Source organism: Rhinichthys klamathensis, unplaced genomic scaffold, assembly GCF_029890125.1.
Source record: "Rhinichthys klamathensis goyatoka isolate OS25496 unplaced genomic scaffold, OSU_Roscu_1.1 h1tg000338l_1, whole genome shotgun sequence".
Classification (NCBI taxonomy): domain Eukaryota; kingdom Metazoa; phylum Chordata; class Actinopteri; order Cypriniformes; family Leuciscidae; genus Rhinichthys; species Rhinichthys klamathensis.
In genome coordinates this window covers 211,364-224,532 of record NW_026606852.1, presented here as the reverse complement: position 1 = coordinate 224,532, position 13,169 = coordinate 211,364, and the positions used below count along the sequence as shown (strand labels likewise).

Sequence of the window (13,169 nt, the reverse complement as noted above, 5' to 3'; positions counted from 1 at the left end):
AGAGAGGCCCTATGTAAACATTTAATGGCAGCTTTTAATTACTGCAGTAAGTGAATGCATCTACATGCTATGCAAGGGAGGAATAATAGATGGCAAACTTAAGCGGGCCCAGACGGTACCCAGCTGATAACAACAACATGTCTATAGATGAAGGAATGAGAAACCATTACAATGAGATTCTTAAATGAATGATGGAATCATTTTCATTACACAAGTTATTGAGAAGGAAACAATAAATCACAGGCGATAGATTAAAGAAAAAAATTGTAAAAAAAATTAAATTGGTGAACAAACTGTTCCTGTAAAAGTCACTTTGTGTCCATCCATAACACTTATTTGGTTTAACTCAGATTGTTTTGTGATGCTGGTTTCAAGAGGCCATTATTGAAAGATGGTGCAGTTAAAACTGTATTGGACTTTAGAAACTTTGGGAGCCAAAACTTTCAATTCACTGAAACAGACAGTTGAAACAGACTGGTCCATGGAAATGAAGTAACCAAAATGTGTCTAATGACATGATCGACTTTAGGAAACTTAAGGGCCAAACAAAACCAGATTTCATGTGACTGACCTTCAATGTTGAAATGTAATGTAAAACATACAATATAAATATATATTTAGTAAAAAACAAAAAAACAAATCCTAAACTTGACCTCTCCTCAAAGGCAAGACATTTAAAGCACCCATCTCGAGTCTGTAATTCAAAGACGATTCTGCTATCCCAGAATGCAGCAGTCTGGAGCCCTGTGGTCAGGCGTCTGTTTATATTAACCTCTAATCTGCTCTCCCTCGAGATAGGCCAAAGAAATAGGCCATGGCACAAATACACACACACACACATTTTCATGGAAATGAAAACCAAACATGGAAATGGGCAAATCATTTAATAGGTGGCTTTTTTTGCTTTTCCTAGAGTTCACACTATTGAGTATCTCTCCTATATTACTACAGACAGGAATTAGTGGGGCGGTGACAGTTGCAGGCAAATCTTATGCCTGGTCTGTTATTATTTAAAATAAAAGATGGCTAGCGGTAAAGTAGGTTTTACTTGCTCAGCATGCAGTTTGATATAATGATTTTTAAAGATCCGAGAGCACCAGTGTAAAACAGCAGTCCAAGTGAAAGGACCCAGGGACAGAGACAGTGCTTTTGACTGACCTTTTCTGCCGTGAGCTCTCGGATCACGCTCATCTGCCCACGGAACTTGAAGAGCAGGGCCTCGAGGGCCATGTACTTGTCTTTCCACTCCCTGCCTGCGCATTCATCACCCTCTGCCATGCCGTCACCCCTCAGGCCCTGCAATATTATAAACACCGCATGAGACTGAAGCAGACGGACACACAGAACATGCAGTAGAAAACCACTCAAGAACTTAAAAAGCTAATGAACATAGGTCCAAAATACAAATCAGGTGCAGGGCTGGGTGATATATAGCAAAACAAATATTTATATTCTCTAAGGAGCACAGAGGAACCATCATTTTGAACAACCAGCAACATTTCAACATTGAAATGTGGTTAAAATAACATTAAAAAAACACTTAAATAACGCTTAATGCTCAACGTAAAAAGGTTAACAAAACACCAGATCAACAACGTTCATTCGCTCATGTTGAAAAGATGTTGAAACAAAGTTGCGATATTAACAGTGATTCCATATGCAAAATCGAAACTAATATAAGCAGTGATTTAACCTTGATCCATGACGTTGATTCACCAATTCACCAATTTGCTTCAAAATGTTTAAATGCAAGAAAGAACAGTAAAAATCCAGTTTAAATTAGGCATGTTTCCACATAATTATCTACATGAATTATCTACATGAAAAATGTCAGGAGGGACTTCTGTAAAAAAAAAAAAAAAAAAAAAAAAAAAAACATTTTTGGATAATGTAAATGAATCAGAGTTATGAATCAATTCACAGAAATGGAAAGTCTGGTCTATGGAACTGGTCTATGGAAATGAAGTACCAAAATGTGTCTAATGACATGGACTTTAGATAACTTAATGGCCCAACAAAACCAGAAGGCATGTGACTGACCTTCAACGTTAAAAACAATTTTGTTAAAAATTTTTAGGTTATGTTGTTGTTTCAACATTAAAAAACAACATTGTTCCAATGTTTGATGGTTGTAAATAGGTTATCAAAATACTTGTAAAATAATGTTGAGATTCATTCACCCATGATTGATAAAGAAAATTTCATTAATTTTTAATTAGTTTGAACTTTGACCCACCATGTTGATTCACCTGTGAATAAATGCTGAAATGCAAATGGAAAATGGAAATGGAGAGCACATTAAATCATCATCATGAATTGCAAAATTTGTTAGACAAAATAATCTGTCTCCACCTCGCTTCAAAACGTGCTTGACTTTTCACAACTTCTTATGTGTCATAAAACTCATAATTATGTTTGTTTGGGCATTCACAATGAAATGTTTGCCACAACATTCTGATTAATACAGGTATATGCCAACTGTCTTTTATGGATTTAAGAAACTGGAATCTTATTAATAAATGGTTTACTCCAATCAAAACATTTATGGTGCATGCACAACCAGAATATGTCCCAATTCCAATATTAACTGGAATAGAGAGACACATTTTCACTTCAATAATAGTTGGAAATAAACAGCAAAGACAGTCTGTATGTATTGGTTGTGTGGAAACGTCAGAAGTGTTCGAGGGCCAGGCAGAGCCCTGGACAAACTGACCACCACTATAAAAACAAACCACACCAGCCAGCACTGATGCACCATCACACTTTTCCATCGTAAACGTTTAATTTTGAAAAACATGTGTTAACTGATGTAAATCAGGTGTTGTACAGCACAACAGAAAAGTGTGAGTGAACACTACACTACAACTAGTCTAGTTATAATAAGCTGTCATTACAGCATTGGCATGAGCACAAAGGGAGTGCAAACATGTGTTGAGCTCAATTAAGCTGTGGTAAATAAGACTGAGGGTTTGAATCTCAACCAATGTGAATAAAAACAACATGTTACTGTGGAACAACCTCCTTGAGAGACACCTTTACGGAAAGTGAGCCAAAGTGGATAACAAAGTCATTAAATGTAGATCTAGAAATGTATACAAGGATCTGGGAATTTTGGTAGGAATTTGCATCTCAGGAGTAGATGGACAGTGGTCCTTTGGCTCCATTAAAGGTTCTCTACAGTTTCTCTACAGTTCCCTACAGTTAATACAGAGCAAATATACAATGATTCCACATAACTGTAATTACAGGTTAAATCTTTTGATTGGACAGCTGACCTCATTTTCAGGAACTATGTGGAATATTTGTACTTTCAAAGATTAGTGGGCCATTGAAAATGAATGAATTAAGACAACACACACACACACACACACACACACACACACACACACACACACACACACACACACACACACACACACACACACACACACACACACACACATTATATATATATATATATATATATATATATATATATATATTAAATGACGAATATGGTATGGAAACCACTATATAGTATGCGTATAATGTATATATTCATACAAATTTTAAACTAAAATCTTGATATAAAAAGGTCTATTTTTATATTAACCTCTAATTGCATAACGGCAATTATCTATATACCAGTTAACTGCAGTTGAAAAAATGAAGATGCAATACAATTAGAGTTGTGTTCATGAAAATTAACAGAATTTATTCTGAACAGAACAGAATTAATCAATACATTTAAATCATATAAAATCAACAAATAGTGTACTTTAAACAACATAAACTTTATATTTAAGCAATTATTCCCTCATATTCTCTTTAACAAGAAACAAAAACAAACTAATACATACTCTTTAACATGGTTAATAGTTAAAGATTATATCCTTACCCGACACTCAGTGTTACAGTGCTGTAGATGGCACTGGTTTCACACCATAATATTGTTCCGTGTTGTCCCAGTTGTTATTGCAATAAAGACCTAATTATGATATAAAGAGCGAGCGTTTTCTAGCTCAAAGTTTTCACTCCAGCATCGTCCTGTGGAAGTGGGCGGGTTCATGGGCGTGTTTTTACGAGCACGCACAATCAAACCATTGTAGGTGTGGTTAGGACGGTTTTTTTGGAGAACGGTGATGTCAGAAATGATTGACTTTCCTGAGGACCAATCACACATCTGAGGTGTTGAGTCTGGACCAATCATATGTTTGATTGGGCGGTCTTTCATAGCGACTCCGGAATTGACGCGTCACACGTGTATGTTATGTTCCTGTGGAATTACTGATTTTTTTCTACACGCAGTATTGAACTTTTTCACCGGTACCTGCTTTATTGCAAAGGTATGACAATATATGTTCATGCCTTTAAGTGTTCTGAATGTGAAGTAAAATGTGCAGTGTTGGAGAACGTCGGTTTAATATAAATGTCTGCAGGAAACAATAAAGTGACTAACGTTAGTAGCACTAGATTACAAGCGTTGTAGTTTAAAGTTGATCTTCTTCAGTTGCTGTATTAGTTTTTTTTAAATAATTAAACGATAAATGTATGATACTTATCTGCAATTGTTTTTATGTCCCAGAACTAGTCATGGTTGTGAAGAAAAAAACACCTAAAGTGGAGGCTGTAGTTTTGGATTATGTCAAGCTGAAGAGCCTGACAGGTGAGTGACAGATATCAACCTTTAACGTTTGTGGTTGTGTTGTGGTGGTTGCAATGTAATATTTCTTTATATCTCATGTTTTCTCCCAGATTCCTTATCTGTGGAGGGGGACAGTAGATCAATAGAGCTTGCTCAGGTGCTGAAGGACAGTTTATCTTCACCTGACCCAGTTGAGCAGATCCAGCTCATCTCTAAGGTTGGTCTGCATCACATTCATCATATAAGTATACTGAATCTAATCGCTTAACACTTTTAATTTATTGGTTTGCATGTTGACTGCAGGCAGGCGTCATGTTGGAGCAGTTGAGAGAGGATGAATCCTCTACAGGTCCTTTACTGCATGCCTGCCTGAGCACACTAGCATTCCTGTATACCACACTGCCAGCTAAGAACCCACTTAAAAGAGCTGTAGCAAGGTTAAAAGTACCCACATTTCACTGTCACTCATGTGACTTGAAATCAACAACAATTTTTAATGACTTCTGGGCACTTAGTTTATTTAACACAATGGCATATTCTTTTTCTTTTCCACCAGTGCACTACATAGTGGCCCAGATTGGCTGGAGGAGAAAACGGTTGGATGGCTGTCTGAGTGCCTGTCTTCCTCTCTCTCCTCTACGAACACAGATCACTTCTCACACCTAACAGATAGCATCACTTCCTGTCTGGATGGCTTTAAAATTGGTACGTCTAAGTGATGTCATTTTATAAGTTATATATCTTAAAGGGATAGTTCACCCAAAAATGCAAATTCTGTCATCATTTACTCACCCTCATGACGTTCCAAATCTGTAAGAGTTTCCTTCATCTTCGGAACACAAATGGAGTTTTTTAATGAGCGCTTTCTGTCCCTCTGTTGACAGCTAAGCAAATACCACTCTGACGCTTCAAAAAGTTCATTAAGACTAAACCACTCAATTCATATGGATTAGTTTTATGATCTCTATGAACTTTTTGAAGTGTCAAATTTGTAGTAGCGTAGCTGTCAATGGAAGGACAGAAAGATTTCATCAGAAAGACATTTATTTGTGTTTCGAAGATGAACAAAGTCTTACAGGTTTGGAACGACATGAGGGCGAGTAGCCTAAGAAATGACAGAATTTTCCTTTTTGGGTGAACTATCCCTTTCTTTACAGTGCTCGCGTGAACAGCATTAGAGATTGAAGAAGAGAAGAAATAGCTGAATAGTCATTATTATTATTATTATTTTGCGCACAAAAAAGTATTCTCGTCACTTCATAAAAAAAAAGGTTGAACCACTGTAGTCACATGGACTATTTTAACAGTGAATTTTTTTTACTACCCTTCTGGGTCTTGAAAGTGTTAATTGTGTTGCTGTCTATGGGGGATTAGAAAGCTCTTGGATTTCATCAAAAATATCTTAATTTGTGTTCCGAAAATGAACAAAGGTTTATTAATGACAGAATTTTCATTTTTGGGTGAACTAACCCTTTAAGCCTAGTAGTGAATGTTTTATGAGCAGTAGGATAATAACTTTCTCTTTTTTTAGTTATGAGAAGAAAACCATTTTCATCCGCACTGTCATGCAGAGCCGGAGCACAATAAAAACAATGTTCTTCCGCAAAATACATTCAGTTTTGTTTAACTGCTAGAGGGCCAAAAGTTAAATAGTATACCTTTAAAATAATATGGTAAGAAATACCATTTTTCAAATTCAGCATAACAAGCTGTTTTGTACAGTTAAAAATAACTGGAAGCAGATGACACTGAAAGGCAGACACGTTCAGTTTACAAATGGCTGTGCCACTGAAATAAGGCGGTTACACTACTTCAAAAATTTGAGGTCTGTAATTTAAAAAAAATATTTTTTAATACTTTTTAAAGAAATTCATAGTTTTATTCAGCAAGGATGCATTACACTAAACATGAGGATAATTTTACATTATGTTTGGGAATCGAAAATTCTTGTTATAAAATAGAAAAATCTGGGCAAAGTGACGTCACTTTGTACAGGTTCCGCCCACGGCTGCTGACGGACTCTGCCATATTAACATAGACCCTGCCCTGAGCGACAAGAATGTCTCGTAACCAACTCGGGTGTTTTGTTGTTGGAAGTAAGAGTGAACATAAGTCTTTATGCACCCCAGACATTAGAGCTGCTGAAGACTCAGTGGATTACTTTTATTTTGGAAGGGAATGCCCCCCCCCCCCCATACCTAAATTCGTTTATGTCTGTGCAAATCATTCTACACCAGACTGCCTTGTGAACGAGAGTCAATACAAAGGGACAATACAAAATACAGGCTTTGCTAAAAAGTTGTTACTCAAGGATGGATCAGTACCAACTGTTCGTGATCCAGCTTATAGTCTCCGGATCGATACTGGTCACGGCAGTAATGAAAGGGAGAGCACGCATCAACAGATATAAAGTTTACCAGTTTATTAAGCACCCCCCGAAAAGGCATAAAGTCTGTATATATTTGTTTACCGTTTACCAAGTGGTTTTGTGTAATTCACTTTGTATGTTGATGATGACACAAGGGAGAGAGCAAGTGTATGGATAATACTTTAATGCGCACTTCTTGTACTGTGTTTTATTCAGCTCTTACAGTGATTTTCTGGAGTAAAATGGATGCTTCATCTTTTGTGTGATGTTCAATAAAACTCATCAGTAAAGTTTAGGCCATCATGCGGACAGGGTCCGCTACAACAGGCTTGTACTTATAGTGGATAAAAGCAAGATGATTCTGTAATTAAACTGTAAATAACTGTAATTAAACTAAACTATACCTCCATACATCTCCATACAGTATATATTCTCTGGCTCTGTAGGCATCATTGTCCAACTCCGCTTCGAACATATAAGGCTGGCTGAACATCTACTGACAGTTTCTGACATTTTCAGGGCCCTATCACACCTGGCGCAATGCAGCGCCAGGCACGACGCAAGTGTTCTTTGCTAGTTTCAGCCTGACGCAGTTATCATTTTCATGTCCTGCGCCACGTTGTTTAAATAGCAAATGCATTTGTGCGCTCATGGGCGTGATGGTATGAAAACGAAGTGTGTTTAGGCGCGTTGTTGGTGCGTTATTTTGAGGCAACTGAAATAGACTGCGCCATTGACCAACTGAAACCTGGTCTAAAGTCAACGGTGCACTATTTTTTTGTTATTCAAAGAGCGCATTAGTAATGTGCGCCTATAGGCGGGTCCACATCGGCGTACACTTTGTCTCGTAGACGGTCTGCTCACGCATAAGCAGATCTGTTTCCTCGCTAGAGAAGCGTTCAGTTTTTCCGCTTGCGAATTCCGCCATGGTGTAAGCACAGCTGGCTTTTAAAGGGAATGGGAGATGAGACTGATTGGTTTATTGCACGCTATGACCAAAACACACCCATTACTCATTAAGATAATGGGGACAACCCTTTTAGACCATACGCTGGGTGCGCCGACCATTTTTCCCGTCGTTAAACTAGCAAAAGTGGATTCGGACATGCCCTAAGTGCACTTGCGCCGTGCACTTAGATCGTTAAAATAGAGCCCTCAGTGTGTGAGATTGTCCTGTTTTGTTGTAGAATATCTGCCCTCTTCTTGAAAGGGGGCCGGGAGCAGCAGCTCATTTGCATTTAAAGGGACACACACAAAAACAGTGTGTTTTTGCTCACCACCAAAAATGGCAATTTTAACATGCTATAAAAAATGATCTGTGGGGTATTTTGACTCCACAGACACACTCTGGGGACATCAGAGACTTTAGTTACATCTTGTAAAAAGGGGCATAATAGGTCCACTTTAAGTGAATGTAAACGGTTGACAAACGAAAATGGTGTGTGTAAAAGTATATTGTATCCGTGCAGCTCTTAAAGTGACAGCAGGCTAATATTAATAATAAAACAAAACACAGAGAAAAGTCACTTGCTGTTCAAAAGACTGAATAACTTTTGTAAATATATTTGTAATATTTTATTTATAAAGTGCAGTGTTATTTCACATTTGATTACAATTTCTGTACCTGAATTCCTGAGCAACATCTTAAAACACTGTTTGACAGAAACACTGTATTTCAGTCGTATATCTGTTTATTTGTATTTATTTGTTCTTTTTTAATTACTAAGTGTTTACTTGTCTTTAATAATGTTTAAAATTTATATTAGCTAGGCTAGTTGTTTTTGCTATGGAGTTTTTAAACCATAGGCAAAAGTTCCTTGTGTAAGTGTTCTTTAGCCCGTTGATTTTTATTCATGTTATTTAGCTACAATTAAATGTTTTGCAATAAGACTTCGAATAATTTTTTTTTTACCTTATTGGAAACGAAATTAGGAATGGATAAGAATCAGAATAGATAAGCAGAATCTAAATCGGAATCGTTAAAATTCAAACGATACTCTACCGTAATTTTACATATGATTTCTATTTCAAATAAATGCTGTTACTTGAATGTTTTTTTTAAATAAAAAAAGAATCCTGAAATAATGTGTCAAGGTTCACCAAATCGGCATATTAAACCGTCATGTGACAGAATCTAACTAAAGAATCATGTGACACCGAAGACTGGAGTAATGCTGAAAAGTCAGATTTGCCATTACAGAAATAAATTACTTTTTATAAAAATAGAAAGAAATTATGTTAATTTGTAATATGCCACAAAATATTACCGGTTTGCTGTTTTTTTTTTTTTGATCAAGTAAATGCAACCTTGGTGAGTATAAGAGACTTCTTTTAATTTTTTTTTTTTGATCTTAGAGACCTCCAACTTTTCAGAGGTAGTGTAAATGGGTGTAATATAATTGTAACTAATTTTTTCTTGATTTACAGGTGAGAAATGTGTTCATCGCTTGCTAACAGAAGGTTAGAAAACAAGTTAATAATTTAATGGCATACCTTTGGCTTTCTCAGCTGTGTTTTGCAAATACAGCCACTGATTTTCTTCTCTCTCATAGTCCTCCAGTTCTTCCAAAGGACTTTGAATTATTATGTGGAGCAGAACAGGTAAATGTTCACTTGTGTATTGAATGTATGCATTGATGAAATGTTGAAATCTTGTTCCTATTATCTAGAATCCTTGAAAATTGTCTGTAACATGGTTTATTGTAGCATATTTCCATTTGATATGTTTTTCAGGGGTCTGGCGGGTCGTCATGTAGCCCAGGCTCAGCTGATGCAGTCCTGTCTGGCAGTGGTGAAGGCCTCAATGCTGGTGGTTCAGAGATCTCAGGAACCCATTAGTTCTGCAATGCTTTCAGCTTCAAGTGACCAATCTGATCTGCATCAAGTTCTCTGTGGACTACTCAACTGCTATACATGTATCTTGACTGATGGTATTGTTAAGACCACTGTATTCTTCATATGCAATTGACAATGAGGCTTTGTTTGTATTTACAATTTTGTTGTTGTTGCATATTGTATTTATTTTTGTATTATATTTAAGTTCTTGCCTTTTTTCCCCCATCCAGAGGAGTTTCTTCAGACGGTCCAGAGCACTGCTGGGATGGCTGTTGTTTTGTTCATTAGATCTATTATGGGGAATGGAGATGATGTACCAGTTATAGTAAGTGAACGTTCCTTCTTCCCAGGAGCAAGAGTCCAGCATTGTATTTTGTACTATCATTATTCAGTTTGAATAAATTATCTCAACTTGAGCTGCATTTGAACCCATTCCTCCTGGCTGTGTGTGAAATGTGTTTGTAGGTTGCCGGTCTCCTGCAGTGTTCAGTGGATGCAGGCGACACCGTCCCCCAGTGGTTGAGGCTGAGCTGTGCAGGTCTGTATGACAGCAGCAGGCCTGCAGCTGTGGCTCTGTATCTGAGTCATGGAGCTCTGGCTATGCTCAGCTGGAGAGGAAAGACTCACAGTCCACAGACAGAGAAACTGCTGCTGCTCATACCTGAAGTGCTCCTGTCTCTAGATACAAGGTATTGAAGATGCCAAATGCATTCACACACGGATATGGTTAAAATACATATTTTAACAATTGACTAGTCAGTGGTTTATCTGAACCTGGGATTTGTTTGTGTATTTTTTTCACAGTTATATGTATAAACCGGAAGATAATACTTTTTTTCTTTGGATTCAATTTTGTGGACGTTACTATTCTAAAGGTTGGAATCTGTTAGATTAAAAAAAAAGTTTTTGTAAGAACTTTTGTAATTTATTTCAGTGATGGAAAAGATGAATTTTCATCATCTTTACTCCAGTCTTCACATGATCCTTCAGAAATCATTCTGATGTGCTGATTTACTGCTCAAGAAACATTTATTATTATTATCATCAATGTTGAAAACAGTATTTGCTGCTTAATATTTTTGTGGAAATCCATTTAATGTTTCCCCAAATTTTTTTAGATAAATAGAAAGTACAGAAGAACAGCATCTATTTGAAATATACTTTTTTGTTTAACATGATATTTCTTTCTTTCTGTCACTTTTGATCAATTTAATTAATCAAACCTTTAAATGGTATATATTTTCAAAAATAAATAAATAATACAAATAAATAAATAAAAGTCTTTAAAAAGATTTAACACAATATAAACTAAAAACTTAAAGTTATTTAACTATTTTGTTAAATAAAAAGAAATATGAAATACATTACTTTCTTTTCATATTTCTTATTGGTAATTATTTGATAAAATTGGTTATCAATAATAATAATAATTAAAAAAACAATTAATTACAGATTTTCAGTTGACAGCAAGCAAAATGAAAGAGTAATAATACAATTGTTTCTCTTAGAGAAGTTGCATCTCTGAATTCAACCTATTTCACATTGTAAAACTGTTCTTAGTTAATGTGGTTAAAGTAGCTAGTTAAAGTTGAACGGCCTTGCTTTCCATTTAATCTGCTCTCTAACATAAATCTCTCTCAGAGTGAAGGAGTCCAGTACAGTGATGGTAGTGGCTCGGGTTTTGACTCTCTGGAGCGGACTAGCGGTTGACTGCGTCCAGGTCGACACGTGTCCCCCTCTCCTTCGCTCGTCTCTGGACGACACGTGTCCCCCTCTCCTTCGCTCGTCTCTGGTCGGAGGCTCTCCTCTAATCGCACGCCTTCACCACCACATCTATGCCCACTGGGAGCACCCGCTGGATGGGGTCCGCCACCAGACGCGCACCCTGTTCCAGAACCTTCTCAAGATCCACCAGCATTGCAGTGATCACAAGTCCGATCCCACCACCGACCCTTACATCAGCCAGCTCACCCGGGACCTTCTAGCACTGGAGTGGCATATGAAAGGGAAATACGGCACACTGGCCTGCCTGGTGGAGCACTTGGGTGCGGATTATCTACTCAAGCTTGATGGTGGACTTCCATCCAGGCTGCTGGGTCTGATGGGGGATCAGACGCTGGCACCGTACGCCAGCGACCTTCTGGAGAAGTTGTTTGTCAGTCATAAGGCCCAGCTATGTGTCCGATTTAGGGATGGGCATGCATGGATAGATGGATGGCACAAGGTTTGGGTGACACCTCTGCTGCAGGTACTGTGTACAGCACGATTGGATCAAACCACTTATATACTAGACTACTTTCTGCCCAAACTGCTACGATGCAACCCCTCCAGCCTTAGCCACATGGTACAGGCCCTGCAGGAGATGCCGTCTTGCACTGAGGGTAAGAGACGTTTAACCTGCAATGTAATACAGATATGTGTATATCATTTATTTTAAAAGATATTCATTTTATTCAGCAGTGATGCATCAAATTGATTAAAAAAAAAAGTGATCGTAAAAACATTTATAATGTTACAAAAGATTTCAGTTTCAAATAAATGCTGCTATTCTATTTCTATTCATCAAACAATCCTGAAAAAATGTAAAATCAGAAAGAAAAAAATCAGCATATTTGAATAAGTACCGTAATTTTTATTGCAATATTCACATAATAGTATAAAATAGAGTATTTGAAATGATAATTAGAAAATGGTGATATTGAATTATAGAAAGGCATATTGTATTGGACTGATGTTGATTTTATATATATATATATATTTAAAGCCACACTATGTAAGATTTTTGGATCAAAATATCCAAAAACCACTAGAACAATGTTATACATTTTGTTGATTTGTGTACTTGCATTATCCCAAATGTTTCTAAGAATATTTAAATCCAGAGAAATAAGCAGTTTTAACCAGGACACGGATCGTATCCGCGCGTTGCCTATCAATGACATAACCGCTTTACCCTCGATATCCGGTTTTATTTTGTAGAAACCATGGAAACAACAAAGACGCTTTAATATGATGTGTTTTATTAGACAGCCGAGCAACTGTTTGGATACATTCATCGACAGAAAACAAATCATTGTTATACAGCTCAACACAGTTAGTCTTTTTGTTTAAATCTCGTTTTCTTGATTTACCGCGAGTACTGTATTTACCATGCCTAATATCGATCTAGCTCACTGCAGTGTGCACCAAGTGTCTCATTAAGTAACTGCCGAGCGAACGCACAGAGGTCTCTCATTAGCAATCGCTCCAGCGGCTTTCGTAACGTTAATAAATCTTTAATACATTACTGGCCATCCATGCATATGATTTCTGCCCGAGTCCCGTCGTATTCTCCACTGG

General features: G+C 37.0%; 2 protein-coding genes across 4 annotated transcripts in view; one reads left to right on the top strand and one right to left on the bottom strand.

The window, feature by feature from the left end:
- Positions 1–4,040, bottom strand: part of plekhh2 (pleckstrin homology domain containing, family H (with MyTH4 domain) member 2) — a 49,888-nt gene extending 45,848 nt beyond the window's left edge. Inside the window, exons 1-2 of the mRNA XM_056272455.1 lie at positions 3,881–4,040; positions 1,159–1,296 (exon numbers count right to left, since the gene is read on the bottom strand). Coding sequence (XP_056128430.1) covers positions 1,159–1,278 — 120 coding nt within the window. The 5' untranslated portion in view covers positions 1,279–1,296; positions 3,881–4,040. The remainder of the gene's footprint in view (positions 1–1,158; positions 1,297–3,880) is intronic.
- A 191-nt stretch (positions 4,041–4,231) lies between these two features.
- The window catches only part of thada (THADA armadillo repeat containing), a 117,675-nt gene continuing 108,737 nt past the window's right edge, over positions 4,232–13,169 (top strand). For all 3 annotated transcript variants that reach the window (XM_056272475.1, XM_056272474.1, XM_056272473.1), the window contains exons 1-11: positions 4,232–4,328; positions 4,568–4,648; positions 4,738–4,844; positions 4,931–5,064; positions 5,184–5,332; positions 9,423–9,455; positions 9,548–9,596; positions 9,729–9,925; positions 10,061–10,155; positions 10,296–10,519; positions 11,472–12,211. In XM_056272475.1, coding sequence (XP_056128450.1) covers positions 4,576–4,648; positions 4,738–4,844; positions 4,931–5,064; positions 5,184–5,332; positions 9,423–9,455; positions 9,548–9,596; positions 9,729–9,925; positions 10,061–10,155; positions 10,296–10,519; positions 11,472–12,211 — 1,801 coding nt within the window. In that variant the 5' untranslated portion in view covers positions 4,232–4,328; positions 4,568–4,575. The remainder of the gene's footprint in view (positions 4,329–4,567; positions 4,649–4,737; positions 4,845–4,930; positions 5,065–5,183; positions 5,333–9,422; positions 9,456–9,547; positions 9,597–9,728; positions 9,926–10,060; positions 10,156–10,295; positions 10,520–11,471; positions 12,212–13,169) is intronic.